General features: G+C 40.1%; 1 protein-coding gene across 1 annotated transcript in view; it reads left to right on the top strand.

Moving 5' to 3' along the window:
- The window catches only part of fshr (follicle stimulating hormone receptor), a 29,513-nt gene extending 5,551 nt beyond the window's left edge, over window positions 1-23,962 (top strand). Inside the window, exons 3-14 of the mRNA XM_033984260.1 lie at window positions 1,687-1,761; window positions 1,927-2,001; window positions 3,384-3,458; window positions 6,742-6,816; window positions 9,732-9,812; window positions 11,410-11,478; window positions 11,567-11,641; window positions 18,068-18,244; window positions 18,890-19,101; window positions 20,068-20,249; window positions 21,762-21,953; window positions 23,423-23,962. Coding sequence (XP_033840151.1) covers window positions 1,687-1,761; window positions 1,927-2,001; window positions 3,384-3,458; window positions 6,742-6,816; window positions 9,732-9,812; window positions 11,410-11,478; window positions 11,567-11,641; window positions 18,068-18,244; window positions 18,890-19,101; window positions 20,068-20,249; window positions 21,762-21,953; window positions 23,423-23,962 — 1,828 coding nt within the window. The remainder of the gene's footprint in view (window positions 1-1,686; window positions 1,762-1,926; window positions 2,002-3,383; window positions 3,459-6,741; window positions 6,817-9,731; window positions 9,813-11,409; window positions 11,479-11,566; window positions 11,642-18,067; window positions 18,245-18,889; window positions 19,102-20,067; window positions 20,250-21,761; window positions 21,954-23,422) is intronic.
- The last annotated feature ends 3,532 nt before the right edge of the window (window positions 23,963-27,494 follow it).

The following is a 27,494-nucleotide window of genomic DNA, read 5'->3' as shown; positions in this document are numbered from 1 at the left end:
AGTTTAACAATGTTTATTTACAGTTTGAAATGTGCAAATGACGGTAGATTGATCAGATGGTTGAGAGCCGGGTTGTTTGCACTAGTCCTGGAGTAGATCATGGGCAGTGGGGTCAGAGACGAGGTGAGCTGGGTCGGAGGGCGTGAGGTTTTTGTACCGGTCGTGGAGAGCTGGGTCGGAGACAGAGGAGCTGAGCGGGTCCAGGGAATGGGATCTGATGAGGAGCAAAAAACATCCAACTTAGAAAAGAGTAGCAAATGCATGGGAGGAGTCAGAATCTCCGCCCAGCTCCAGGCTCTGACACAGAAGGGAGAAAACAGCACAAAACACAAGGCAGACTGGGATCTTGTCAATAGCAATGAATGAAGCGTTAACATATATGTCTATGTACTAATCGACTGCCAAAACTAGTATCAAAACATGGCAAAAAGATACAGAAACGAGCTAATTGGATGTGCAGAGATTGTGCAAAATGATGAAGGCAGAAGGGCCGAAATGTGTTGATGTGTTTTTTTTTTTCTGCCATGTTGTAATAAAGGCTTTTAATTATGTTGTACTTTTTGAGTGCCTCAGTTTTTTCAACTTAGTATCAAAACTTATTCATTGGAACAAGTATCAAAACTAACAAATATCACATAAGTCCGACAAAATGGCCTTTCTCAAACAGTTTTCCAATGATCTTGAGCTGTATCCGAATGTGTTTTTATATTAATGTGGTATCGAAATCGGTATCGAGAGTCAAGCCTGTTCCTTAGTATTTTAGTACCATGACAACACCACACTACTGTTGTGCCTACGAGCAAAACACTCCACCCAGCTTGGTTATGTAGCTTGTCAACCTTGTAAAGTGCCATATTAATCCAATGTATTATTATTATTATTGTTAATTTGATAGGGGCACTATGTGTTTTTAGACGGGTACACGACTTCCTTGTTTCCGAAGTTCCCTGCAATGTTCCACAGTATGGCATTAAACATTATTTATTCATTTGCCAGTGTTTTTATAGCTCAAAAATACCTTGAAAAACATGCATTATTACTGTGTATGACGTCACCTCTCCACAGATTTGACCTGTACCTTGAACTGCTGGCGTTATCTAGCAGTCAACATTGATAGACATATGTTTAATGCCATACTGTGGAACATTACAGGCAAAGCAATAACACCTCCATGGAGACGAGCAGGTGGCGGACAAAACTATTATGCAAAATTGACTCTTGTGAGCTTTAAGTCATGTTCTAATGATGTTAACTCATTAAAACATACCTGGAGTTGTGTTTTGTTTCATTCACACATGTTTGAAATGCTCTGTTCCACCTCGTGATGTCATGAAGTGGTAGTTTTCAAGTTAACAGCTCCTTTTACCTTGTATTTAGTAGAGACTGGCAACTCCAGAACTGAAATAGTCCCAGTGTTTCTAGTGAAGATATATGGAGTTTAAAAACACACTGGAGCACTTCCTGTATTACCACATGATGACATCACAAGGTGGAACAAAGGGTTTTCAGTCTGAGACAAGACCTCCACCTAAATATGCAGGTTTGTGTGTTAAACATGTGTGAATGAAACAAAACACAACTCCAGGTCTGTTTGTGAGGAGGAAACAACATTAGAACAGATCAGAAACAGTGTAATATGGAGCCTTTAAGTTAACCACAGCGTTGCGTTCCTCTTTGTTTTTGCAGAACCATACAACACAACGAACAGCTGGAGAGCATTGAACCCTACGCTTTCGCAAACCTCCCTCGCCTCTCCTCCGTGTGAGTTTACTCTGTTTTGTTTAGCCTTTGATATAGAAAACAAAAGCAGTGGAACACACCGGGGACGCTCAGCTGTTCCACCATACGCCAAATAAGTGAGCGTTTATGGATCAAAGCAGCGTCTCTGAACCAGGTTTTGAAATACTTCCTGTTTTTTCCTCATAGATTCGTCTCTGGAAATGCAGCGCTAAAGAAAATGGGAGCGCTTGCTTTCTTTAATCTCCCCGAGCTCACTGAAATGTAAGTATAAAGCACACAATGGCGCCAGGATGGTGCACATGACCGAGTTTTGGACCGGCGCCCACAGACTCCCACTTTAAATCTGTCACCAAAAACATGCAAATCAGTTTTTGCATAGTATTCCTCAAAATGACTTATGCACAATATATCTTTTATCTAGTTTATATATTTTATTTACACTTCTCTGCACCTGATCCAGCTGACTGTAACTTTTTTCCTGCATTTTTTACATATTTTTTTTTTTATGTAAGCAAAATATCTGTGTAATCCCTCAGACGTCCAGCTCTGATCCATAGCAAAAGAAAAAGAAAATCTGTCAACTGGACAAAACGTCGTAGGAGTGAAGATGTTTTGCTGCTCATCCAAGCCGCTTACTCAGTTCTGGTCAGATTACTGCTGGACACTGCCTGATATCTGTCTGAAGGGAGGACTACACTAACTACACTGAAACTATCACACCTGTTGTTTATAGTTTTATTTGTAGGCTGCGTCCTACTCTTCATAGTCATTCAAGCCCCTAAATAGCCAAAGATGCTAATAGGTGTGAAATTACTCAGTGAATGAATGACTATACTAAGCAGGACTCAGGCACAGTGCACACGTAGAGCAGCACAATAGACCTAGACTATGAACAGAAACTGGATCCAATATGTGCTTTGAGTTTCAGTGTAGTTAAACCTAAATGGGCTGTCTCTGATCTTAACGGTCACTGCCTAAACCCCAGTGTTAATCAGAGCTAGTGCAGCATCTGCAGCTCAGGGAACGAATTCTGGAGGTTCTTCACTTTCACATCAGGCCATAAACTGAGAAAAACATGTACGTGTCCTCCATATGCCGTTTACGTACTGTTATTCTTGACCTTTAACTGTGCACGGGGCGACAGTGGTTAATTTGGTAAAGCGCTGTCCGCTGATGTGAAGGTTGCCGGTTCAAATCCCACTTTCGACATAAACATCATTGGTTGAGCAGATCCACAGTCTAGCTCCCAAAGAGGAATACTGTTGTTGTGTCCTTGGGCAAGACACTTAACCCACCTCGCCGCCAGTGTGTGTGTGTACGCTGGTGTATGAATCTGTGTGTGTGTGTGTGTGTGTGTATGGGTTGTTGCTTGATGTCAAACGCTTTGAGCTTTGAAGGTGGAAAAGTGATATATAAAAATGTGAGCATATCCCATTATCTGTCCCATATCTGTCTGATTAAAAATGGTTTATATAAGTACTGTCCAGGTTGATTTTATACTAGATCTCCTTCCTGAAACATATCTTCATTCTTTGCACTTGTTTCTGGATTTTCACAACCCCCAGAGCGTTCCCTTGTTTCTATCGTAAACCTGTTTACAATTTGAGGATTCATTCCCACCACCTGTACCGTCTCTCTTTCAGACACATAACTAACGCCAAACACTTGCAGCAGATGGACCGCGGTGCATTCAAGAACATCCCGAAACTGCGCTATCTGTGAGTATCTCAGAGAACACGCTGTGCAGAGCAGGGAACAGATCTTTCAATCCAGTTGTACCAGAAGAGTCCAAATTGGGTCATGGGCAACAGGACTATTTCTGAGCCTCTCCTGCATCATTTTTTAATTAGGATGATTTCCTCAAAAAGAAAAAGGCAGAAAGTGTCAAAAGTTTGCTCTCCATCGGCTCGGAGCACTTCCAAAGAGAGTGGATTTAAGCCTGAAAATAGACAGAAGCATAGACAGAAACATAAATAAAACATCGCGCTGGGTTAGTTTGTAGTGAATCATCCAGTTTTTAATATTGAGTTTCTTGGCCCACATATTTGGAACTGTTTATGATTCTTTTACATGTGCTTATGTAGTATTTATGCTGATTGGGCACATACTTTTTCATTGATGTACTTAGGCTTGTAGATGTACTTCATATAATTACATTCTTGCCATAGTTAAAGGTCCTATATTACACAAAATTCAGCTTTAAGTCATGTTCTAATGCTGTTACCTCCTCAAAAACACACCTAGAGTTGTGTTTTGTTTCATTCACACATGTTTGAGTAACACTTTATTATTACTTTATTAGTCTGTCTACATCTCAAAAGCTCTAAATGCTCTGTTCCACCCTGTGATGTCATGAATGTACCTGATTTTAAACAATATGCAGTGGTCCAAAGTTATTCCTCACTTACCGTTTGCATTCTGAACATCCTAAGTATTCACCACGATGAGCGCTTTTCAAAATTTTCAGAGACCAGAGCGGAGTTTTGGCAACACAACTAGCATGCTAACTGTACAATGCTTTATAATTAGATTCAGATGTCTCGTATTAATGTTCATATCTTGATTTACGGACCCAACAGCGAAACAAAAACACCAGGATCATGTAGAGCGAGTCTGACAGCAGCAGTTACAGAGAAAGGGGCCATTGTTTTTCAATAGAAAGTGAATTGGAGCCAGAGTCGATGGAGCCAGAAGTGCGCCCATGATCACTTCCTGTTTGAAATGTGGCGGCAGGCAGTTTAGCCATGTCCATTTATATGTACAGTCTATGGTACAAGACAAATGTTGAAATCAGTGGTAAAACTCCAGCCTAGCCCCTGTTCGCTGGTCTCTGTGTTCTTATATAAGTCTCTGGGATCTGTCTGTATAAACCTGATACTGTTGCACTTTTGGGACGTGTTGTGATGGCGGCTCTGGCTCTGCTGACGCTCTGTTTGGTTCAATGCTCCATTGTCTGATCTGGACTCACTCTGAGGCTGTGGGCTGATTTTGGACAAGGCTGTGATCATGTAACAAACTGTTTCAATCTGGAGAACAATCTCCACCAGTTTACTGCTGCTAATACTTCTACTGTATTTACTTACCCGGACTCTGCGGAATTACTGCTACTACTATTGCTACTGTAACTACTGCTACTACTACTACTATTACCACTACTACAACTACTACTGTTATTACTACTAAACTACTACTACAACTAACTAACTACTAATACTATAACTACTACAACTACTACTGCCACTACTACTAATAATAATACTCCTACTACTACTGCTACTATTACTACTATAACTACTACAACTATAACTACTGCCACTACTACTACTACTACTGCTACTACTACTACTTCTACTAACTAGCACTACTACTATAACTCTACTACTACTGTAACTACTGCTACTATTACCACTATAACTACTACTACAACTGTAACTACTAATTCTATAACTACTGCTACTACTACTACTACTACTACTACTACTACTACTACTACTGCTACTTCTACTAACTAGCACTACTACTATAACTCTATTACTACTATAACTACTACAACTATAACTACTACTACTACTACTACTACTACTACTACTACTACTACTTCTACTAACTAGTACTACTACTATAACTCTACTACTACTATAACTACTGCTACTATTACTACTATAACTACTACTACAACTGTAACTACTAATTCTATAACTACTGCTACTACTACTACTACTACTACTACTACTACTACTACTACTACTACTACTACTACTACGTCTACTAACTAGCACTACTACTATAACTCTACTACTACTATAACAACTGCTACTGTTACTGCTATAACTACTACTACAACTATAACTACTAGTACTATAACTACTGCTACTACTACTACTACTACTCCTACTACTACTACTGCTACTATTACTACTACTAATATTAATACTACTACTACTACTACTACTACTACTCCCACTAGTCCTGTGCAGCTGCTGTTGGACTGGGATGTGATGGTGTTTCATTTTCAAGGACAGTTTCTTTCAGTCTGTTGTTACTAATCCGTCTGGTGTTACTTCTTCTTCTTCTGGGCTCTGACAGTGTAACTGATTGTTTCATTTTGAAGGACAATTTCCACTAATCTACTCCAACTATTACTTCAATACGTCTTACAAGCTACTGCCTGTTGCTACTACTGCTATTACTGCTATGGTTGACTATGGCTGTTATTACTGCTACTAATCCTACTGTTACTACTACTACGAGTACTACTACTACTACAACTTCTAGAACTCTCTTAAAGACTTATATTTTTTGTTGACTAAATCTTACTATATTAATACTATTTAAAGTCTATTTAAGTCATATTCTAATGTTGTCCTGTCCTGTCCTTGTACCTCCTCAAAAACATACCTGGAGTTGTGTTTTGTTTCATTTACACATGTTTGAGTAACACTTTATTATTAGTCTGTCTACATCTCCAAAGCTCAAAATGCTCTGTTCCACCTTGTGATGTCATGAAGTGGTAGTTTTCATGTTAACAGCTCCTTTTACCTTTAGTTTATTAGAGATTGACAATTCCAGAGTGGAAATCATCCAATTGATTCTAGTGAAGGTGTGTGAAGTTTAAAAACACCGTGAAGCACTTCCTGTATTACCACTTGATGACATCACAAGGTGGAACAGAGTGTTTTCAGTTTGAGAGAAGAACTCATAACAACAACATTACAACATAGATCAGAAAACAGTGTAATATGAGCCTTTTAATATTAGTACTACAACTTTTAGCTTATACTGTTCCTTTCTCACCTCTATGCATTTCATATACCACAACTATCTACTACTACTTCATAATATTACTTCCTTTCTAAATTATTCACCAAGGAAACTGAAATCACAAATACTTCCATTACATTCTCATTATCTGCAGTAGATTCCTTGTTTTTGTTTTAGCTTTAGTTCCGTGGGCTGTTTTTGGAGGTAGATTTGATTTTCTAACTGTGTTTCATTTCACAGACTCATCGCCAACACCGGTCTGAACATGTTCCCAGACCTCGGACACATCCACTCCGCCGCAAGAGACTTCATCTTGTATGTAGCCAAACTCCATTTAAAACCATTTATTATTTAAGATTCTGTTGGTGTCTGATATAATTTGGCGGCTATGCAAACATATTAGAGCGGGAATCTCAAACTTACGGCCCGGGTACCAATTGCGGCCCGCAAGACGATATTTTGTGGCCCGCGGGACAATTTGAAAGTTTAATGTAGCGTGTGTAGAAGGTTCCTCCAAATCTGTAAACCCCAAACTCACGTGTCACTCGCGCTGTGGTCGACTCTTTGTACTCCCATCACAAAAGATCCAAGAAATAACGATGTATGTCCATAAAATCCACAAGAATTGGCGTATTTCCTCATGTATGTTGAAAACAGCGATGACGTTTCAGAAGATTTTAACAAAGCTTTTTTTGTGGAAAACCTGATGCGGCCCAACTTCACCTAGACTCTGCCTCTTGTGGCCCGCAGATAATTTGAGTTTGAGACCCCTGTACTAGAGCAATGATGCTATGCTAAAGGGCTAACGCAGGATTGTCGTTCTTAAAGTGCATTCAACTATGTTTGATGGGATACTGCCGTAGACTATATATGTAAATGGACATAGCTAACTTGCTAGCCGCCGTGTTCCAAACAGGAAGTGATCATGGGCGTGCTTCCGGCTCCATCGACTCTGGCTCCAATTCACTTTCTACTGAAAACCTGTGGCCTCTCTCTCTGTAACTGCTGCTGTCAGACTCGTCATTTTGGTCATAAAGTGTTCGTATTAACCCGCTCTACATGATCCTGGAGTTTTTATTTCACTATTTTATACAGAAATCGGTAACACTTTAAAATACGGTCCGGGACTTACGGTGGTAGTTAGTAGATACTTGACTGGTAGTTACGGTGGTACTTACAGTGGTAGTTTGTGGTACTTACAGTGGTACTTATAGTGGTACTTACAGTGGTACTTATAGTGGTACTTACAGTGGTAGTTTGTGGTACTTACAGCGGTACTTACAGTGGTACTTACAGTGGTACTTATAGTGGTACCAGAAGTGATACTTAGACTAATAACTACTGGTACTAGTACTGGTACTTACTGCAAAATCATATGAAGTGAATGGTATTAAAGAATATGGTGTTATTAGGCATATGAATCTTTGATTTCATTATACGTTCATAGAAAATACACAAGACAAAACACTGTGAAAACACAAACACTTTATTATGACAAATTTCACATTAATACGACAATCAGATTTAAAAGAAATTTCCAATAATGACAATAACAAATAAATGACACGTTTTAAATGAACATGACAGTGATACATACTGTAAAATATCAATACTTTAACTGCTATTTTAAAGCGAGACATTATGGTACTTGCACTATTAATTACTGGTACTTACTGTAGTTTATACTGGTAATTACTAGTACTTTCCGTGGTACTTACTGCTGTATGTACTGGTAATTACCATAATAGTTACTATGGTAATTACCAGTACATACAGCAGTAAGTACCACGGAAAGTACTAGTAATACTATTTATACTGGTAATTACTAGTACTTTCCGTGGTACTTACTGCTGTATGTACTGGTAATTACCATAATAGTTACTATGGTAATTACCAGAACATACAGCAGTAAGTACCACGGAAAGTACTAGTAATTACCAGTATAAACTACAGTAAGTACCAGTAATTAATAGTGCAAGTACCATAATGTCTCGCTTTAAAATAGCAGTTAAAGTATTGATATTTTACAGTATGTATCACTGTCATGTTCATTTAAAACGTGTCATTTATTTGTTATTGTCATTATTGGAAATTTCTTTTAAATCTGATTGTCGTATTAATGTGAAATTTGTCATAATAAAGTGTTTGTGTTTTCACAGTGTTTTGTCTTGTGTATTTTCTATGAACGTATAATGAAATCAAAGATTCATATGCCTAATAACACCATATTCTTTAATACCATTCACTTCATATGATTTTGCAGTAAGTACCAGTACTAGTACCAGTAGTTATTAGTCTAAGTATCACTTCTGGTACCACTATAAGTACCACTGTAAGTACCACTGTAAGTACCACTATAAGTACCGCTGTAAGTACCACAAACTACCACTGTAAGTACCACTGTAAGTACCACTGTAAGTACCACTGTAAGTACCACTATAGGTACCACTGTAAGTACCACAAACTACCACTGTAAGTACCACCGTAACTACCAGTCAAGTATCTACTAACTACCACCGTAAGTACTGGTAAGTCCCGGACCGTATTTTAAAGTGTTACCCAGAAATCAAAATATAAACATTAATAACAGACAAATCAGGCGCCATCTTTTACCGAAGTCGCTCCTCCTAGCGTTAACAACAGCTTTGATTGACAGCGTTGCTAAGTGCCCATCCCCTGTCAAACCAGTGAGGCGTTACCATAAACACACTCGCTCTTGATTGGCTCTTTGGTTGCTATGATACTCGCGGTCAGAATTCCAAATATGGAAGTTGACTCCATGAGCTTCATTTGACTGGAGCCGAACGCTGTGGCTGACGTCATACTCACTTAATCCACTTTTTTATACAGTCTATCTTTACTGTGAGGTTAAATGACGACTGTAGAAAGTTGTAAGAGCTGAGACGATCTTTTGCAGAATTTTAATAATAATGTGCTAATAAAACATGAACACAGTCTGAATGTGCCTTTGACTTTCAAATCAAACCAGCGGGAAGTTATATTTTATTAATAAAGAACTTGTCTTGTGCATTTTAAAGACGGGCAAAAAGTGCTTAGAGTTTTACAGCGTCTTCTTCTACTGCTGTGTCTGCTCTGTCTCTACCTGCTGAGGTCTAAAGCCCTATTTTTCATCACTTCACTGGACTCATCACATTCTCCTCTGGTTAAAACAACTCAATAATTCAGTTTAAAGTCCTAAATCGTAATATTTATTTCCTGTTTCTTCTCAGTGAGTTCCATGACAACAGTTACATCACAGAAGTCCCTCCCAACGCCTTCAGAGGCCTGTGCTCCCAAACCATCACCGAGATGTAAGAGTGACACCTAAATATACCACAACTACCTCAACTACAACTACTACTACTGCTATTGCGACGACTACTGTGACCGCCATACTGCTACTATATACGAGATGTTACAACTACTACTACTACTACTACTGCAACAACTCTTACCATGACTGCCATACTGCTACAAAATACTACTACCATGACCACTACTACAACTACTACTACTACTGCTACTGCGATAGGTGCCATACTGCTGCTATATACTACAACTACTACTACTACTATTACTACTATTTTGACGACTGCTACTGTGACTGCCATAGTGCTACTATATACTAGATACTACAACTACTACTACTACTGCTACTGCGATAAGTGCCATACTGCTGCTATATACTACAACAACTACTACTACTACTACTACTATTACTACTATTTTGACGACTGCTACTGTGACTGCCATAGTGCTACTATATACTAGATACTACAACTACTACTGCGTCAACAGCTACCATGACCGCAATACTGCTACAAAATACTACTACTACAATCACTACTACAACTACTACTACTACTGCGACAAAAGCTACTGTGATCGCCATACTGCTACTATATACTACAACTACTACTACTACTTTGACAACTGCTACTGTGACTGCCATAGTGCTACTACATACTACTACTACGACAACTACTGCAACTACTACTATGACAACTGCTACTGTGACCACCATACTGCTACTATATACTACAACTACTATAACAGCTACTGCAACAACTGCTACCATGACCGCTATACTGCAAATATACATTATAACTACTACAACTACTACTACTACTACAAAACTGACTCTTGTAGCTTTAAGCCATGTTAAAATGATGTTACTTCCTCAAAAACAGACCTGGAGTTGTGTTTTGTTTCATTCACACATTTGCGTAACTCTTTATTATTAGTCTGTCTACATCTCCAAAGCTCCACCTTGTGATGTCATGAAGTGGTAGTTATCAAGTTAACAGCTCCTTTTACCTTTAGTTCAATAGAGATTGGCAATTCCAGAGCAGAAATCATCCAAATGATTCAAGTGAAGCTGTACAGAGTTTAAAAACACAGTGGAGCACTTCCTGTATTATCACATGATGACATCACAAGGTGGAACAGAATGTTTTCATGTGTGAATGAAACAAAACACAACTCCAGGTCTGTTTGTGATGAGGAAACAACATGATAACAGACCAGAAAATAGTGTAATATGGGCTCTTTAAAGTTCACACGCTTCACTGTGATTGGTCAAATCCACCTGTCACTCACTCAGACTGACCAATAGGAGAAGTGGGCGGGGAAAAGCACTTATGTTTGAGCATAGAACTTCATTACAGTGTATTTATTATGAGTGATTTATTGTCAGTGATCTTGTACAGCATTTTGGGGGAGTGATGGCAGTTTTTGTTTTTTTTTTTAAAATGTGCTTTATAAATAAACCTGACCTTGACCATGAAATCATGACAAAAATAGCATGTTTTCTTCCGTTCCAAATCATCCCTTATTGTGTGGTATCTGTTCTTGTTCCTTCCATCACCACATGTCTCTTTACTTTTGGCTCTTGTTTTGAAATAACAGACGCCTGAGCAGAAACAGCATTGAGCGGGTGGCAAGAGACGCCTTCAACGGCACCCGGATGCGCAGATTGTGAGTCACGTGCTCTGTAAACACAAAATATGCAAAAATCAAAGTGTATGTGTGTATATTTAAACTTGTGCATTTGTGGCGTTTGCAGGTTTCTAGGCGGCAACACCGGCCTTACTCACTTCAGCCCCGACGCCTTTGCTGGATCCAGTCAGTTGGTGGTACTGTAAGCATGCACAGAAACTCATACAAGCACGCATTATGGCATTAAACATGTCTGTCTCCATGGCGACAAGAAGCAGGGAACACAACCAGATCAATTTAGAGATCAGATTTGTAGAGAAAATATAGGTTTTGGGAGTGTGTTTTGCCAGATTGAGAGGTTTTAAGCATGTTTTAATGTTGTATCCTCAATAAATTTATGCTTTATTTGTTGGGGACTATGTACAGGGACCTGATCTGTACAAGATTTAGATACAACACTCTCCCAGGTGTAGATGGAGCACAGTTTGGAGCTTTGGAGAAATTTGACTGAGAGCAGGAGTCATTAGCATTAACATATACACATGACATGACATAACAAACAACACAAAACAAATGGACAGTAGGGAATCACTCAGGCTTCACACATCTGCAAAATCAGTCCGTGTTGTTAGTCAGTTTTATGAATTGGAGCACCAACAACTTTTTAGACCTTTTATTTTTAAATAAAAGAACCCTGGTGTGTGGTCCAGTCAGATTAAACACACCCATGAGGTTACAGCCAGTTTGACCGGTCGAACAATCTGACGTTTATACTCGACAGCCACGTTTCCAAACCCGCTGACTCTTCCAAACCTTAGCACAGACTCTAAACGACCTCTATAGAACATCAACATTATAAGTAAAGTGATCAGATCCACTAACCCAAAGCCTGACAGTGCGATTCCAACTCCCATGGATGAATATTGTCATTGTGTCCTTGGGCATCGTCCTCAGTGTCTGTGTACACCGGTGTATGAATGTGCGTGCGAATGGGTGAGTGGTTTCTTGATGTAAAGTGCTTTGAGTGCCTTAAAGGTGGAAAAGTGCTATATAAAAATGTGACCTTAAGTTCGACCAACCAGATTCTGCGGGAGTCCCCGGGGTCAGACTCAAACACTGGGGTGATGGGGCTTTCTGTGGCTTTCTCTCTGCACTATCACAGACTTTGGCTTAAATCCTGGCTCAAAACTTTTTTATTCAGACTGGCTTTAACACTCAGTAATACAGAGACACTTTGCACAGTTTTATTTCACCTTTTAATGTTCTGCTGGTTTTTAAATTGTGTTGGTTTGATTGGAAAGCACTTTGGTCTCCTTCAGTGTCGTAAAGGGGTCTAGAAATACACCTTTGACCATTTGCATTACATGGCACTTACCTTCAAATACTTTTCAGATCTTTAACCATGTTCAAGTCGTTTCTTCTCATTGAGCCTCTGAAGTTGTATTTGGAGTGATTCATGTTTGAGTAATCTTTAATCGACTATTTTAAAGACGTCATTTTATCGATCTACCTCCGTTTTCACCTCCATTGGTACACATGTGACGTACGCACTTCTTCTCCAGTTTTATTTTCTTAATCGGTGTATAGATATGTGTAAATTATAACATGATGATCCGCAGGTGTCACAGATGAGAACCATAGAGACACAAACACAATAGGACTGATTTAACTTTAGCAAAGAAACACAAGCGAATATTACAAACACAGACAGAGCTGATTATGTAACTTGACTAAGATTTGTTTTTGATTGAGATGTTTTCAGACTGTCTGGAAGCTGATGATTTGAAATGAAAAAGACTGTGGATCTTTTTAGAACGGATCGGGAAGTCAGGATGTCCTAAGTCTTACATTACAATAAACATTTAAATGAATAATGGGTCTTTGAGTGATGACAACTGACAAAACATTACCACCTGCCTCACTGCGAGCCCCACAAACATATTAATAATTGTAATGTAATGCGCTTGTCAAACTGTGAAATATTCCCCGGATCACAGCTGTTGTGAAAATATGAAGAACAAAAGTCAATATTTACCAAAACAGAAGCACACACCAGTTCAAAATTCAATACAGTTTGGCGTCTGAACACTGAGTACGGATCATAACGTTCCCTTATGGAATGTTGTTGTACGTGCACACTAAAAATAATTTGTGGTTTTCTGATAAAAAAAAAAAGTGTTTTGATGACTTCACTAAATAAATATATCTGCATAGACATATTACACCCCCCTGTCCGCTTCTCTACACTGTAAAAAGAGGGTTAAGTGTCTTGTACAAGGACACAACTACAGTGTTCATCTGTGGGAGTGGGAATTTGAACCAACAACCTTTGAATTAGAGGAAGAACACTTCGCTATTCTTGGCAGTGCCTCAGTTATCATACAAACAGACTTGATTAGACACATTAGCATAGATATTTCATGTTTTATGACTTAAATAGTGGGTAGGTAGAAACAATGACTCCCCCTGCTGGTGCACTTAGGAATAACACAGTGTAATTAACAACAAGAGCTGCTGGTTTGGAAGTTTTCTAGCTGCATAGTGAAATGTTTTGAGCTCTGAGAGGGGAACAGACTGAACGTGATGGTAAATGAGACAAAATGCTACTTAAGGTATGTTTTTTTTAGGAAAACAACAATACAACATGCTTAAAATTTCAGAAAAAGATTATAATTTCCGTCTGTTTATTTAATATGTAAACAACATTACACGAGAAATGCAAATCTGGCCGCAATCCGTTTTGTACCAAATTGGTGCAGTTTTGGTCATTTTTACATAAAATACCTCATGGCTGGGTTTCAGGTGACATCACAACGTTCTTTAGGCCAATAATATTTAACACAGATGTGGGCAGCTAAAATGAATATTGTTCAAATGCAGAGTTCTGTTGTAATACAGAGAGTCCATTTGTGAATTTAAACCATAGACTGTGTATATAAATGGACATAGCTAACCTGCTAGCCACCGTGTTCCAAATAGAAAATGATCATGAGCGCATTTCTGGCTCCATCGACTCTGGCTCCAATTCACTTTCTATTGAAGAACTCCTCTCTGGATGACGGCAAACTCATTTTTTTCACGAGCCTGTTCTCATTACACATTCAAACTAAGTACAAAAGTGTTCTTTCTGTTGTTTACAATATTGTTGAAATAAAAACATGCGCTGCAATAAATAGATTTCTAATTGTTTTTGTGGTTTAAAGCTGCTCTTGGGTTTTTGTATCAGTGGCATGAATTCGTTTCAGTATTATCGTTTATCATCTTTATTTACTTCCCTACACAGTCTTGGAGAAAACTGACTCTTGTCCCCATCTGGGAGTATGACGTTATCTCATTCTAGACTTTAAGCACCAGTATATGAAAACATTACATGGCATTTTAACAGACCTATGTTGTTTTCACATTTATATAAGTGAAGTACAGAAAAAGTTTCAAATTGATACGTCTTCTCCACATTCACCTGCTGTGTCTCGCCCATATGTTTATATCCAAACCTGCGCTGGCACTCTGACCTCGATAATTTATCTCATTTAAAACCATATAATAAAATGTCTGCCCTTATTTTCTACCAGAATCCAAACACTGTCTGAATCTGATAGAATGTAGTGAATGGCGTTTCCATGGAGACGGCAGAGTTCTTCTATAAATGTGTTCCCAAACGCCCGCAACTGTAAAAATATGAGGCGCGAGGAGTCAAGGCTACTGCTGTCACATACCACTCCATTATGAAGAGATTTAATGAAGACGACTGCGGTTAAACGGAGGAGAAACAAAGAGAGGGGAAGAGAGAGGGGGAGGGAGAGGGAGGGGGAGGAGGAGGAAGCGTGAGAGGGAAAGTGAGGGAGAAGAGGAGGATGAGGAAGAGAGAGAGGGAAGGAGAGTGTGTGAGAGAGAGGGAGGGTGAGGGAGAGTGAGAGGAAAGTTGAGGGAGAACGAGAGGGAAGGTGAGGGAGAGAGGGAGGGTGAGGAAGAGAGAAGGAGAAAGAGTGTGTGAGAAAGAAAGAGAGGGAGGGTGAGGAAGAGAGAGAGAGACAGGGAGAGTGTGTGGGAGAGAGGGAGGGTGAGGAAGAGAGAAGGAGAAAGAGTGTATGAGAAAGAAAGAGGGAGGGTAAGGAAGCATGAGAGGGAAGGTGAGAGGAAGAGGGAGGGTGAGGAAGAGAGAAGGAAAGAGAGAGTGTGTGAGAGCAAGGGAGAGGGAAGGTGAGGGAGAGAGAGCGTAAGGAAGGGTGAGAGAGGGAGAGGGTAAAAGAGAAAGAGAGAGGTAGGGTGAGGAAGAGGGAAGGGGAGAGGGAGAGAGACAGAAAGAGAGAAAGGGTGAGGAAGTGCGAGAGAGAAGGTGAGGGCGAGAGAGATGATGAGAGGGAGAAGTTAAGAGAGATGAGGGAGAAAGTGAGAGAGTAAGAAACGGTAAAAGAGAGGGAGCAAGAGAGAAAGAAGGTGAGAGAGAGGAAAATAGGGAGAAAGAGAGGGAGGGGTAGAGAGAAAGGGAAAAAAGAGGGTGAGAAGGTTGGGAAGGTGGAGGAGAAGGGTAAAGAGAAAGGGATGGAGAGTGAGAGAGGGAGGTTTCTCAGAGAGAGAGAGATAGGGAGGGAAGAGACAGATATATATAGAGAGAGAGATAAAAAGGGAGAGGAGAAGAAAGAGGGTCAGGGTTAGAGGTTAAGAAAGAAGGTGAGAGGGAGAGGGGGTAAAGCGAAAGGAAAGGGGAGAAAGAGAGTGAGGAAGAGGGACAAGAGAAAGAAAGAGAGGGTGAGGAAGAGGGAAGGAGAGAAAAGGAGAGAGAAAGAGAGAGAAGGTGCACAGGTCAGTTATGTGTTGTAAACAATACAGCAGCGTTAGAAACATCGGTACAATATGATTAATTGACTGTGAGAGGATTGTTCAAGAAAATGAGTAAAACCAGATCATAATTAATGCTCAGAACTAGATTAATGGGATACTGAAGAAAATGACATAAACAGGACAAAAAATAACCCAAAATCTCCCAGTAAAATGTTCACAGGATAAATAATGACCCCCAAAAAATCTTGTTCCATCTCACATATACTGAAAGAGAAGTCACCTTTCAGATCTAGACCTGTGTAATGTGTAATTTTATAAAGAAAGTGAGTGTCATCTGGTCTTTTTGTGTGAGATTGGATCCACTTTGTCCCTCACTTTTTAATCATGTTCTTATTGTTCTGTCGCTTTCAACAGTCGCACTCGTTTGATTGAATAATACCTTCATTTGACGCCATTGTGAAGAACTCTTTCCGTGTTTGTTCATTTGATCTGGTGGAGACGACGGTGCCAGTGTTTCAAACCCATGCGTAGGTTCATGTTTCAGACCATACACTATATAAAGAAGTGGTTTAAGTGAGCGTGACGTCACCCACAGCGTTCGGCTCCAGTCAAATGAAGTTATAGGGGCCAAATTTACAGACAAAATAGCTAAATAAAAACAGGATCATGTAGAACGGGTTAATACGAACATTTTAAGACCACAATGACGAGTCTGACAGCAGCAGTTACAGAGAGAGAAGCCATAGTTTTTCAATAGAAAGTGAATTGGAGCCAGAAGCGCGTCCTGTTCCTATTTGAACGTGGTGGCTAGCAGGTTAGCTATGTCCATTTATATATACAATCTATGATCACACCTCCAAATGTTCAGCATTTTATAACAGTCACTCAGAATATAACGAGTGAGCATAATGAGGAACGAAAGAGTTTTGAATGGTCCCGATGAGCAAATAAAAATGGAAATGACGTAAAGCTCCCAAACTGTTTTCATCGAGGGCCAAACTGAAAACATACTGGCGCCAAGGGACAAACTTCCGAAGGTTTTTCCACATAAAGTTTGTCTGCAAAGATTACATTGTGTTTTGACTGGAAAGGGCTTCGATTCCTTTCCTCAAAATGAATACTGACATGAATTAAACCCCACTTTGAGCACCCCTGGTTTAAAGCAACACTGCGTAACCTTTCTGCTGCCAAGTCACCTGCATAATTCCATGGAAACAGACAGTTAAAAACATGCTCTCATCTGGAAAATTCTAAATATCGATAGTTTTATGGCATACTGTGCAATAATATAGCCAAAGGAACAACAAGCAGGTAAAGGCGCTCCTCCATGCCAGTTGAAAGTCAGGTTTGTGGAGAGGCAAGCCCGCTCACAGAAAGATCGCATGTTTTTCCGAGCAGTAAAAGCATCGAACATTGTGTAACATTTCTGGCGGAAAGTCACCTGCATCATTCCATGGAAACAGACAGTTAAAACCATACTCCAGAACATTCTAAATATAGATAGTTTTAGTTTTATGCCAAAGGAATAACAAGCAGGTGGAGGCGCTCCTCCAAGCCAATTAAAAGTCAGGTTTGGGGAGATGCAAGCCCGCTCACAGCAAGAACACACACATACATACAAAGGCTCTTATTATTATGTTTAGATCCCACAAACCTTGTAGTTTACACCTTAGAAACATGGTCCAAAATGTACAGGATTCTTGTATTATTTTATCAGTGCATATTTTTAGCACGCTCTCAAATTTAAGTCTCCATGAATATAACCCAAGTATCATGAACTTAAACCCGAATATTTTTGAACCAGTCTAGGCGTTCGTGACATTAATCCAGAGTGTTTTTGCCACAGGAACATCTCTCATACAGCCCTGAGCTCCGTTCCCAGCTCCATCCTCAACAGCCTCCAGAAGATCATCGCCAAATCGGCCATAAACCTACGACAGCTCCCCGCCTTCACCAGACTGGCCCACGCCGAGCTCACCTACCCCTCCCACTGCTGCTCCTTCGACAAAATGATCAACAACAGGTAAATATGTATGCATGCTCAAATTATAATTCAAATCCTCCAGCTAAGGTAGTCCTGACCAAGATTAGCTCAAGATCTGGAGATGCATAGACTCGCAATTTTGGTCTTGTGCATGTTGTGCACGTTTTGGACTTTAAAACATGTTACGCCCATAGACTGTATATATAATTGGACATAGCTAACCTGCTAGATGCTGCGTTCCAAATAGGAAGTGACCATGTGCGCGCTTCCGGCTCCATTGACTCTGGCTCCAGTTCACTTTCTATTGAAAAACTGTGGCCCTTCTCTCTGTAACTGCTGCTGTCAAACTTGTTATTTTGGTCTTAAAATGTTTGTATTAACCCGCTCTACATGATTCTACCTGGTTCTTAATAACAGACAAATCAGGTGCAAGACAATGGGAGCCAGTGAAAATGGCTGTTGCTGATCAATTATTCAACTCTTCATTTCTATCCATGTGTTTTTAAGTGATGGAAAAAGCACCATTAATAATGACCAATTCAAAACATAATATTATATCTTTTTAATTTGAAAATTCCTCAAGAGTCCTCAAAATGATGTCTATAAACTGAAAACTGAAAAACCTGAAAGCTTGTTCTCCAAACTGGAATTGAATCTAAATCTAGTATCATTTCTGTTTTTCAGGTCCAAGAAGCATCCGCTTTGTTCCCATGACCAGGTCCACACAGACCCTCACTTTGTCAGGGTCTGTCTAAGCAACTCCACCTGCTTCCCCATCCCCGACGCATTCAACCCCTGTGAGGACATCATGACCACTGTCTCCCTACGGGTGCTCATCTGGGTCATTTCTGTCCTGGCTCTGCTTGGGAACACTGCAGTACTGCTGGTTCTGTTAGGTATGTAAGTAGGCCACATCTATGGGTCTCAACATGTACACATTTAGCACTGTTGTTAGCGGATAGCAATTAGCATTTCGCCAGTCCTACAAATGGCGCTCATTATCAGAAAACACCATGTGACTAAAAACCCCTCTCTCTGTAACTGCGGGATTGGCTCTTTGGTTGCTATGATACTCGCGGTCAAAATTTCAACTATAGTCCTACAAATTAGCAATAAAAAACAGAAGTTGACATCATTATATTCAAGATTTTAATTTTAAAATGTTGGTAGCTTTTATCATTTTACTTCCTGATTGGACACGGGCACCAGATATGACAACCGTAGAGGTAATGCCATAACTGTCACCTAGTAACCATAGTACAAATAAGGCCCAAAACATGTCTAAATTGCACAATTGTTATGATATGACAAATAAAATTAAAATCAATGTTTAAACTGAAAAGTGCATGCCTAGCTCATAAAGTGTCCCTGCAAATGATCATCTCAGTTTCTAGTAGGGTCTTCTACCGCTGAATCTGCCGAGCAAGAAGACGATATATTTCAAAGTGTAGGAAATGTGAAAATTCTGCTGTTTACACTTTTAATAATGTAAGAGTCTCTTGAGGCTTTTGTTTCATAAATTAAACCACTGCAGTGATGTCTCTGCTGCATTAAACATGACCGACACGAACATCATTGGGAATCCATTTATCAAATCAGACAACCACCAACAGTTTTATTCAGCTTTTGAACAGTTTTAGTTCTGGTTTAGACCTGGTTTAGACCTGGTTTAGACCTGGTTTAATCCTAGTTTAGTCCTGGTTTAGTCATAGTTTAGACTTGTTTAGTCCTGTTTAGTCCAGGTTTAGTCCTGGTTTAGTTCTGGTTTAGACCTGTTTAGTTCTGGTTTAGACTTGTTTAGTCCTGGTTAGGCCTGTTTAGTCCTGGTTTAGACCTGGATTAAGCTTTACTATCATCTCCAGGTACCAGAGCCAAGTTGACAGTCCCGCGGTTCCTGATGTGTCACTTGGCCTTCGCTGATCTGTGTATGGGCGTGTACCTGGTCGTCATAGCGACAGTGGACATGTTTACACGAGGGAAATACTACAACTACGCTATCGACTGGCAGACCGGACTGGGCTGCAGTGCTGCGGGCTTCTTCACTGTGAGTGTAGACTCAAAACACATCTGTCGGGGCGACAGTGGCTCAGTGGTTAGAGTGTTGGTCCCCCAACCCGAAGGTCGGAGAATCGAGTCCTGCTCGGACCAAGTTCTGTCGTTGTGTCCTTAGGCAAGACACTTCACCCACATTGCCTAGTATGAAAGTGGTGTGTGCTCGAATGATAGGTGGTGGTGGGAGGGACTGATGGCGCAGATTGGCAGCCTCGCTTCCGTCAGTCTCCCCAGGGCAGCTGTGGCTACAATAGTAGCTTACCATCACCAAGTGTGGAAATGAATGAATAATGATAGTGTAGCGCTTTGACAAGCCTGTAAAGCGCATTACAAGTGTAAGGTAATATTATTACATCTGGAAACATGAAATGTCTAAAAGGTCAAAGATTAAGGAGAAACTTAAAAGTCCTGTATTACACAAAACTGACTCTTGTGAACTTTAAACCACGTTATAATGCTTTTACCTCCTCAAAAACAGACCTGGAGTTGTGTTTTGTTTCATTCACACATGTTTGAGTAATCCAGCATCATTATTCTGTCTATATCTCCAAAGCTCAAAATGCTATGTTCCACCTTGTGATGTCATGAAGTGGAAATTAGTAATAACAGATACATTTTACCTTTAGTTCAGTAGAGATTGGCAATTCCAGGGTTGAATCTCATCCAGGGTAAACCAGGACCTATGCCAAGGCTAAACCACAACTAAATTGACTGAAACTAGTTCTGCGATAGACCTAGTTTGTTCTGGTCCAAGTTCTAGTTGTTTCAAGTTGGTCCTGGTTCTATTCCCATTATCCCATGAATAGTCTGTATTTCAGGTTTTTGCAAATGCTCTGGTTTAGTCCATACATCTCCAATAATGGACCATCTCACACAATGAGGACCTCCTGATGGTGCGCAGAGTCAGGACTAAGCCAGGACTAAACCAAAGCTAAACCAAGATTAAACCAGGCCTAAACAATGACCAAGACTAAACCAAGACTAAACCAGGACTAAACCAGAAATAAACAAAAATTAAACCAGGACCAAACCAGAACTAAACCAGGGTTAAATCAGGACTAGACCAAGACTAAACCAAGACCAAACCAAGCCTAAACTGGGATTAAACCAGGACTAAACCAGGACTAAACCAAGACTAAACTAGGACTAAACTAGGACTAAACCAGGCCTAAACATGGGGAATCAGCAGTTCAGTTTTATGCAGCTAAAACCTGGAACAGTCTTTCTGAAGATGTGAAACAGGACTCTACTTTGACAATGTTTAAATCCAGGCTCCAAACTGTTCTGTTCTGCTGTGATTATGACTGAAAGGGTTTTATTCTGCACTCTGCTCTTTTAATGTTAATTTTATGAGGATTATTTATGTTTTATTATTTTCTTATTCTGTAAAGCACTTTGAATTACTTTGTGTATGAATTGTGCTGTACAAATAAACTTGCCTTGGTTTGGTTCTAGTTGATCCTGGTTCTATTTCCCATTACCTCATGTTCTATATATATTCCAGGTTTTTGCAAGCGAGCTGTCGGTGTTCACGTTGACAGCCATCACTCTGGAGCGCTGGCACACGATCACACACGCACTTCGCCTGGACAGGAAGCTCCGCCTCCGGCACGCCTGCTTTGTGATGACAGGGGGCTGGGTCTTCGCTCTCATCGCTGCCCTCCTCCCAACACTAGGGGTCAGCAGCTACGGCAAGGTGAGGATTTAGTGACGGGATCTGGTCCATTAGTGGAGCGAGTTACAATGAGGCAGTTTTAAAGGGTCAGTAATGTGATGGTGAATGTGTTTTGTAATGCGTTTTAAGGCAGACGACTCCAGCATGTTAAAATATGTCCAAATGCAATCCTGACTGAAAAGTGATGGAATTCATTAATAATCTGTTTGTCTCTTTGCAGTTGTGGTTTCACTATTTACCAGTATTGAGTGAATATCACGAAATTGTATGAGGCGCTATTATAAAAGCCTAATATTACATTTTTGCCATTTTTATGCAGAACTAAAAATCAAGGTACTAAGGAAATTTGTCCTTTGCATCTCCTCTCTGGGGCATCTCCTCAGGACCTATCGCCGTGTTCATGTTGCTAGCCTTGGTCAGGACTAGCTTAGCTGGAGGACTTGACCTATGGTGCATGTTTTTGGTTGATGGGGTGAATCGGAGTGCCAGGAGGAAACCCACTCAGACACAGGGAAAACATGCACACTCCATAGTCCTGGTGTAGTCTTGGTTTAGTCCATGTTTAGTTCTGGTTTGGTTCTGGTTTAGTCCATGTTTACTCCTGGTTTAGTCTTGGTTTAGTCTTAATTTAGTCCCGGTTTAGTCCCGGTTTAGTCCTGCTTTAGTTCTAGTTTAGTTCTGACTCTGGGCACCAGCAGGAGGCCAGTCCCTGAAGTCCTCAGAGTGTGAGATGGTTCATTTGGCACTAACATGTGGGAGATGCAAGGCCATGGAGAGACTGCAGAGCTGCTTTAAAGTCTCTGAGCCACAGGAGCCAGTGCAGAGACGTGAGCACAGGACAAATGTGTTCAGACGTCCTAGTTCTAGTCAGGATCCGAACAGCAGTCCACTTTTTGTTTAGAGCAACATTTTAAATCTCATGTCCCCATCAGTATTTTTAAATTGCATTTGTTCATTGTTTTGTACAGTGTCCTTGAATGATTTGAAATTCTTCTTTAAAACTGTATTTTTATTTAAATTCAGTTCATTTGTATTTATATGTCACATTTAAGTACAACTTCAGCTGCTCAAAATGCTTTACACAGAAGTCAACAAGTAGCTACAAGCATGTTATAGTCAAAACTGCTGTGCTAATCTAATTATAAGGTGTTTTATGAATTGCAAACCCACATATGTTCAAAATAACCTAGAAATTACTAAAAATAAACAAAAAAGGGAAAAAAGCCCAAAAGCTAAAAACCAAGATCTGTTTTTCACGATATGTTAAGCATTGTTATGATGCTTGTTACTAACCAGGTCTGTCAACAGAAATTTGGAGGCCGGAGTAAGAATCCTCACATGGGCCCCCCTCTAATATAAATGCATAGGATGAAGGTCTAATTCTGAGCTCCTAAAACCCCTGGCCTGGGACAACAGACCCCTTTGTCCCCCCCTGCTGACTCCTCTGCTTCACACTTATCTCCGTATTCTCTCTTTCTTGTCTCTTCCAGGTGAGCATCTGTCTCCCGATGGATGTTGAGTCCATCTTGGCTCAGATCTACGTCGTCTCCCTGCTCCTCTTAAACGTTTTGGCGTTTTTGTGCGTCTGCGCCTGCTACCTGAGCATCTACCTGACCATCCGAAACCCAAGCTCCGCCCACGCGCACGCCGACACACGCATAGCTAAACGAATGGCGCTCCTCATCTTCACCGACTTCCTCTGCATGGCTCCGATCTCTTTCTTTGCCTTGTCCGCTGCCTTAAAGCTGCCACTCATCACAGTTACAGACGCCAAGTTTCTTTTAGTCCTGTTTTATCCAATTAATTCCTGCTCAAATCCGTTTTTATATGCTTTTTGCACACGCACGTTTAGGAGGGATTTTTTTGTAATGGCGGCGCGGTTTGGGGTGTGCAAAACGAGAGCGCAGATCTATAGAACAGAGACGTCCTCGTGTCAGCAACCAGCTTGGACGTCTCCCAAAAGTAGCCACATAATGCTATACTCCCTGGCTAACACCCTGCATAGTATCGATAGTAAACAAGACTTCTGATAGAGGAGATGCTAAAAATATATGTTAGCTAATAGCACAACGTTCTCATTATGAAGACTGGGAGGGCAAAATAGAAAAAAAACTTTGAAGATTTGAATGGTACGCTATAACGTTTCTAGTGGAGCGTCTTCGTGGTGATGTTTTCTCTATCTTTGGGCTTCAGTATGATGTAAAATGAGGAACGTTTCCATAGCAATTAACAATTTAAAACAAGCTATCATATTATTTGAATGGTACAAAGTCCTCAAAATGTTGCGTATAAAACAGGAAGCTGAAACCCATCAGTTTGAATAAAAAAATAGCATTGCTTTGTCTAGAGTGTTCCTGAGTGTGGCATTAAATGTGTCTATCTTGCATTTATTCAATATTAGGTTTATATTTTTGCTCACAAATCTTAGAAAAACATGCATTCAAACTTAATGGGGTTGTCTCTCCACAGATCTCACTAGTAACGTGGCCTTGTGTTGTCACTTTGCTTGGAGATAGCTATATTCACACTGTGGAACATTCCAGACAAAGCCTTAACATCTCAGGGGACACAAGCAGGTAGCAGGTAGCATACCCTCCACCAGAAAATTTACATAGTGGACCTTTAATGAATGCAAGTATAAACAGCCTCCTCAGCCTCTTCATTTCCTCCTCTTCTTACCAACCCCAGTTTTTAGATTTATGTACTATAAGAAAGAACTACAACTGTTCAATAAGCTCTGATTGAAACCATAGACTGTATAAAGAAGTGGACTAAGTGAGTGTGACGTCACCCACAGAGTTTGGTACAAAATAGTGAAATAAAAACCCCAGGATCACGTAGAGCGGGTAAAGACGGACATTTTAAGACCAAAATGACGAGTCTGTCAGCAGCAGTTACAGAGAGAGGGGCCACAGTTTTTCAATAGAAAGTGAATTGGAGCCAGTCGATGGAGCTGGAAGCGCAACCATGATCACTTCCTGTTTGGAACGCAGCGGTTAGCGGGTTAGCTATGTCCATTTATATATATAGTCTATGGTTGAAATACAAAATCATGTTTAAACTGCAAAATCAAAAATCCACTTTTGCCTTCTGTCTTGTGTTTTACAGTTTGTATGTAGCATCTTTCTGTAAAATTGTCGAACTTAAATTACTTTATAAACTGTATATAAACCTGTATATAAGTGAGTATGTTTTTCCTTTTGTAGACTGACTTTCCATTTTGTGTTTTTACCAATACTGAGAGAAAATAAAGTTTTCAAATCAAGTTGTATTTCTCACTATTTGTTGCTGCAAAATCAGTGTTTGAACTTTGTTGTTTATCGATGGATTTTGGCTATAAACCCGTGGAGCTGCAGAGCGAGGAGACGGAGGAGAATACTAAAGAGATGTCTGACCCGCGATGACTTCATCTGAAAGCCCTCAATGTTTTTTTTTCAAATTTCATAAAACCAACACTAAACAAAAAAGACTGGATTAGATTTGTGGGTTTTCAAATAACATTACTTTTATTTATGATATCCAAATGTTTGCTCCGTTTGACCCATTCACAAAAAAAATAAAAAATACTTCACCAGACCTTGAGCCAGTTAATATCTTGGTCTTAACTATAGTCTGTATAAAATAGTGGACTTAGAATACGAACATTTTAAGACCAAAATGACCAGTCTGACAGCAGCAGTTACAGAGAGAGGAGCCACAGTTTTTCAATAGAAAGTGAATTGGAGCCAGAGTCAATGGAGCTGGAAACGGGATTTGAACTGCCGACCTTCAGATCATTGGACAAACACTCCACCAACTGAGCTATTATCACTCCGAAACCACATCACCAACTGGAAACCCACCTAGACACAGACAGAACATGCAAACTACACAAATTAAGCCCCTAAATGTCTTGACCAGGCGCCCTCTTGTGGTGAGACTGGAGTACTACTAACATCCCTATATCGCTGATGGATCATGTATTTAAAGGCACACTATGTACGTTTTCTAGTGGACCGGTTTGCCAAACTTTTTGTCTCCATGGAGGTGATTAGTTTTCCTGGAATGTTCAACAGTTACATAGTGAAAAGTTACTTAGTGAAGCTTTTATTAAGTCACCTAAACAGTTATTTACTTATTCTGCCTTATGTTGTGTCCAAATCATTTTTTGAGAGTTGACGGTGTTTTCCTGCCATATAAATCTAAACGTAGGCTACTTCTTATCACAAGTTTCTATTTCGTATTCTTCCCCATTGTGAGTGTATTTCTTGGATTACTTGGATTACTTGGATTATAACTTAAGTAAAAACAACCCTTCACCACCTGTTGTTTGGCCTTGTGCGTTTGGACCATCGAAAACACTGGGGGGTGTCTCCAGGCTCAGACGACATCCTGAGCCCACCTATGGCTCCTCGATCTGGGTCAAAGAGCTGTCCCAGATCTGTCATGGGCCCCGGGAACACAGAGGGGTGAATATGCAAAGCAGAGGTTCAAAATAAACCAGCGAGAGAAACAGGAACAAGTGTATTAAAGTCATCGTTGGTGATGTTCATGTTCCACAGTGTGACATTAAACACATCTATCTTGTACTTACTCCTGCAACATGACCTGGTGGTGCACTTTCTTGTCGCCATGGAGATAAGTAAGTTTAATTTCAAGCTGTGGGACGTTTGAAGCAAAGAAACAACATCTCCGTGCTGGACCCTATACCAGAAAAGTTCCGTATTGCACCTTTAACAGAATTGATATTACCGCAAAAGTCAAGATGGTGGTATATTCACTTACATTGTTTATTTATTTTATTCCGATGAGATTGGTAAAAACGACCTCGGTGAATGTGTAGGCGTTGTGTAGACTTTTAACATCAGATGTACTATTTTTTTTATGTCTGTATAATTACCATGGTAACAAGCATGACAAGCTTTGGGGATGGCGCCGCAGGAAGCCTTTCACTCTCTCTGTGGTAATCAAAGTAAACCATCACATTAATAGGACAAAATTGGACCTCCCGCTCACGTTGTCTTACACACACACCACATCAGAACCAAACTGGGACTAAACCTGGACTTGATCAGGATTGAACCAGGACTGAACCAGGGCTAAACAAATGGATCATCCAGGTTTACATCAGAACTAAACTGGGGCCTACATTGCACAAAAATGGACTCTTGTGAGCTTTAAGCCATGTTCTAATGCTGTTCCCTCCTCAAAAACAGACCTGGAGTTGTGTTTTGTTTCATTCACACATGTTTGAGTAACACTTTATTATTAGTCTGTCACATTTCCAAACCTCAAAACGCTCTGTTCCACCTTGTGATGTCATGAAGTGGTAGTTTTCAAGTTAACACCTCCTTTTATCTTTAGTTCAGTAGAGAATTCCACAGCTAAAATAATCCAAATGATTCTAGTGAAGGTGTATAGAGTTTAAAAACACAGTGGAGCACTTCCTGTATTACGTTATGACATCACAAGGTGGAACAGAGTGTTTGAACTCAGGTGTGGTGAACTTTAAATAAGCAGGGTTTGTGTGTTTAACATGTGTGAATGAAACAATTGAGTTTGATGTTTCAGCTGCCTACTACT

The sequence above is a fragment of the Periophthalmus magnuspinnatus genome, chromosome 19 (assembly GCF_009829125.3).
Source record: "Periophthalmus magnuspinnatus isolate fPerMag1 chromosome 19, fPerMag1.2.pri, whole genome shotgun sequence".
Lineage (NCBI taxonomy): Eukaryota > Metazoa > Chordata > Actinopteri > Gobiiformes > Gobiidae > Periophthalmus > Periophthalmus magnuspinnatus.
This window is presented reverse-complemented; position numbering and strand designations above follow the sequence as displayed.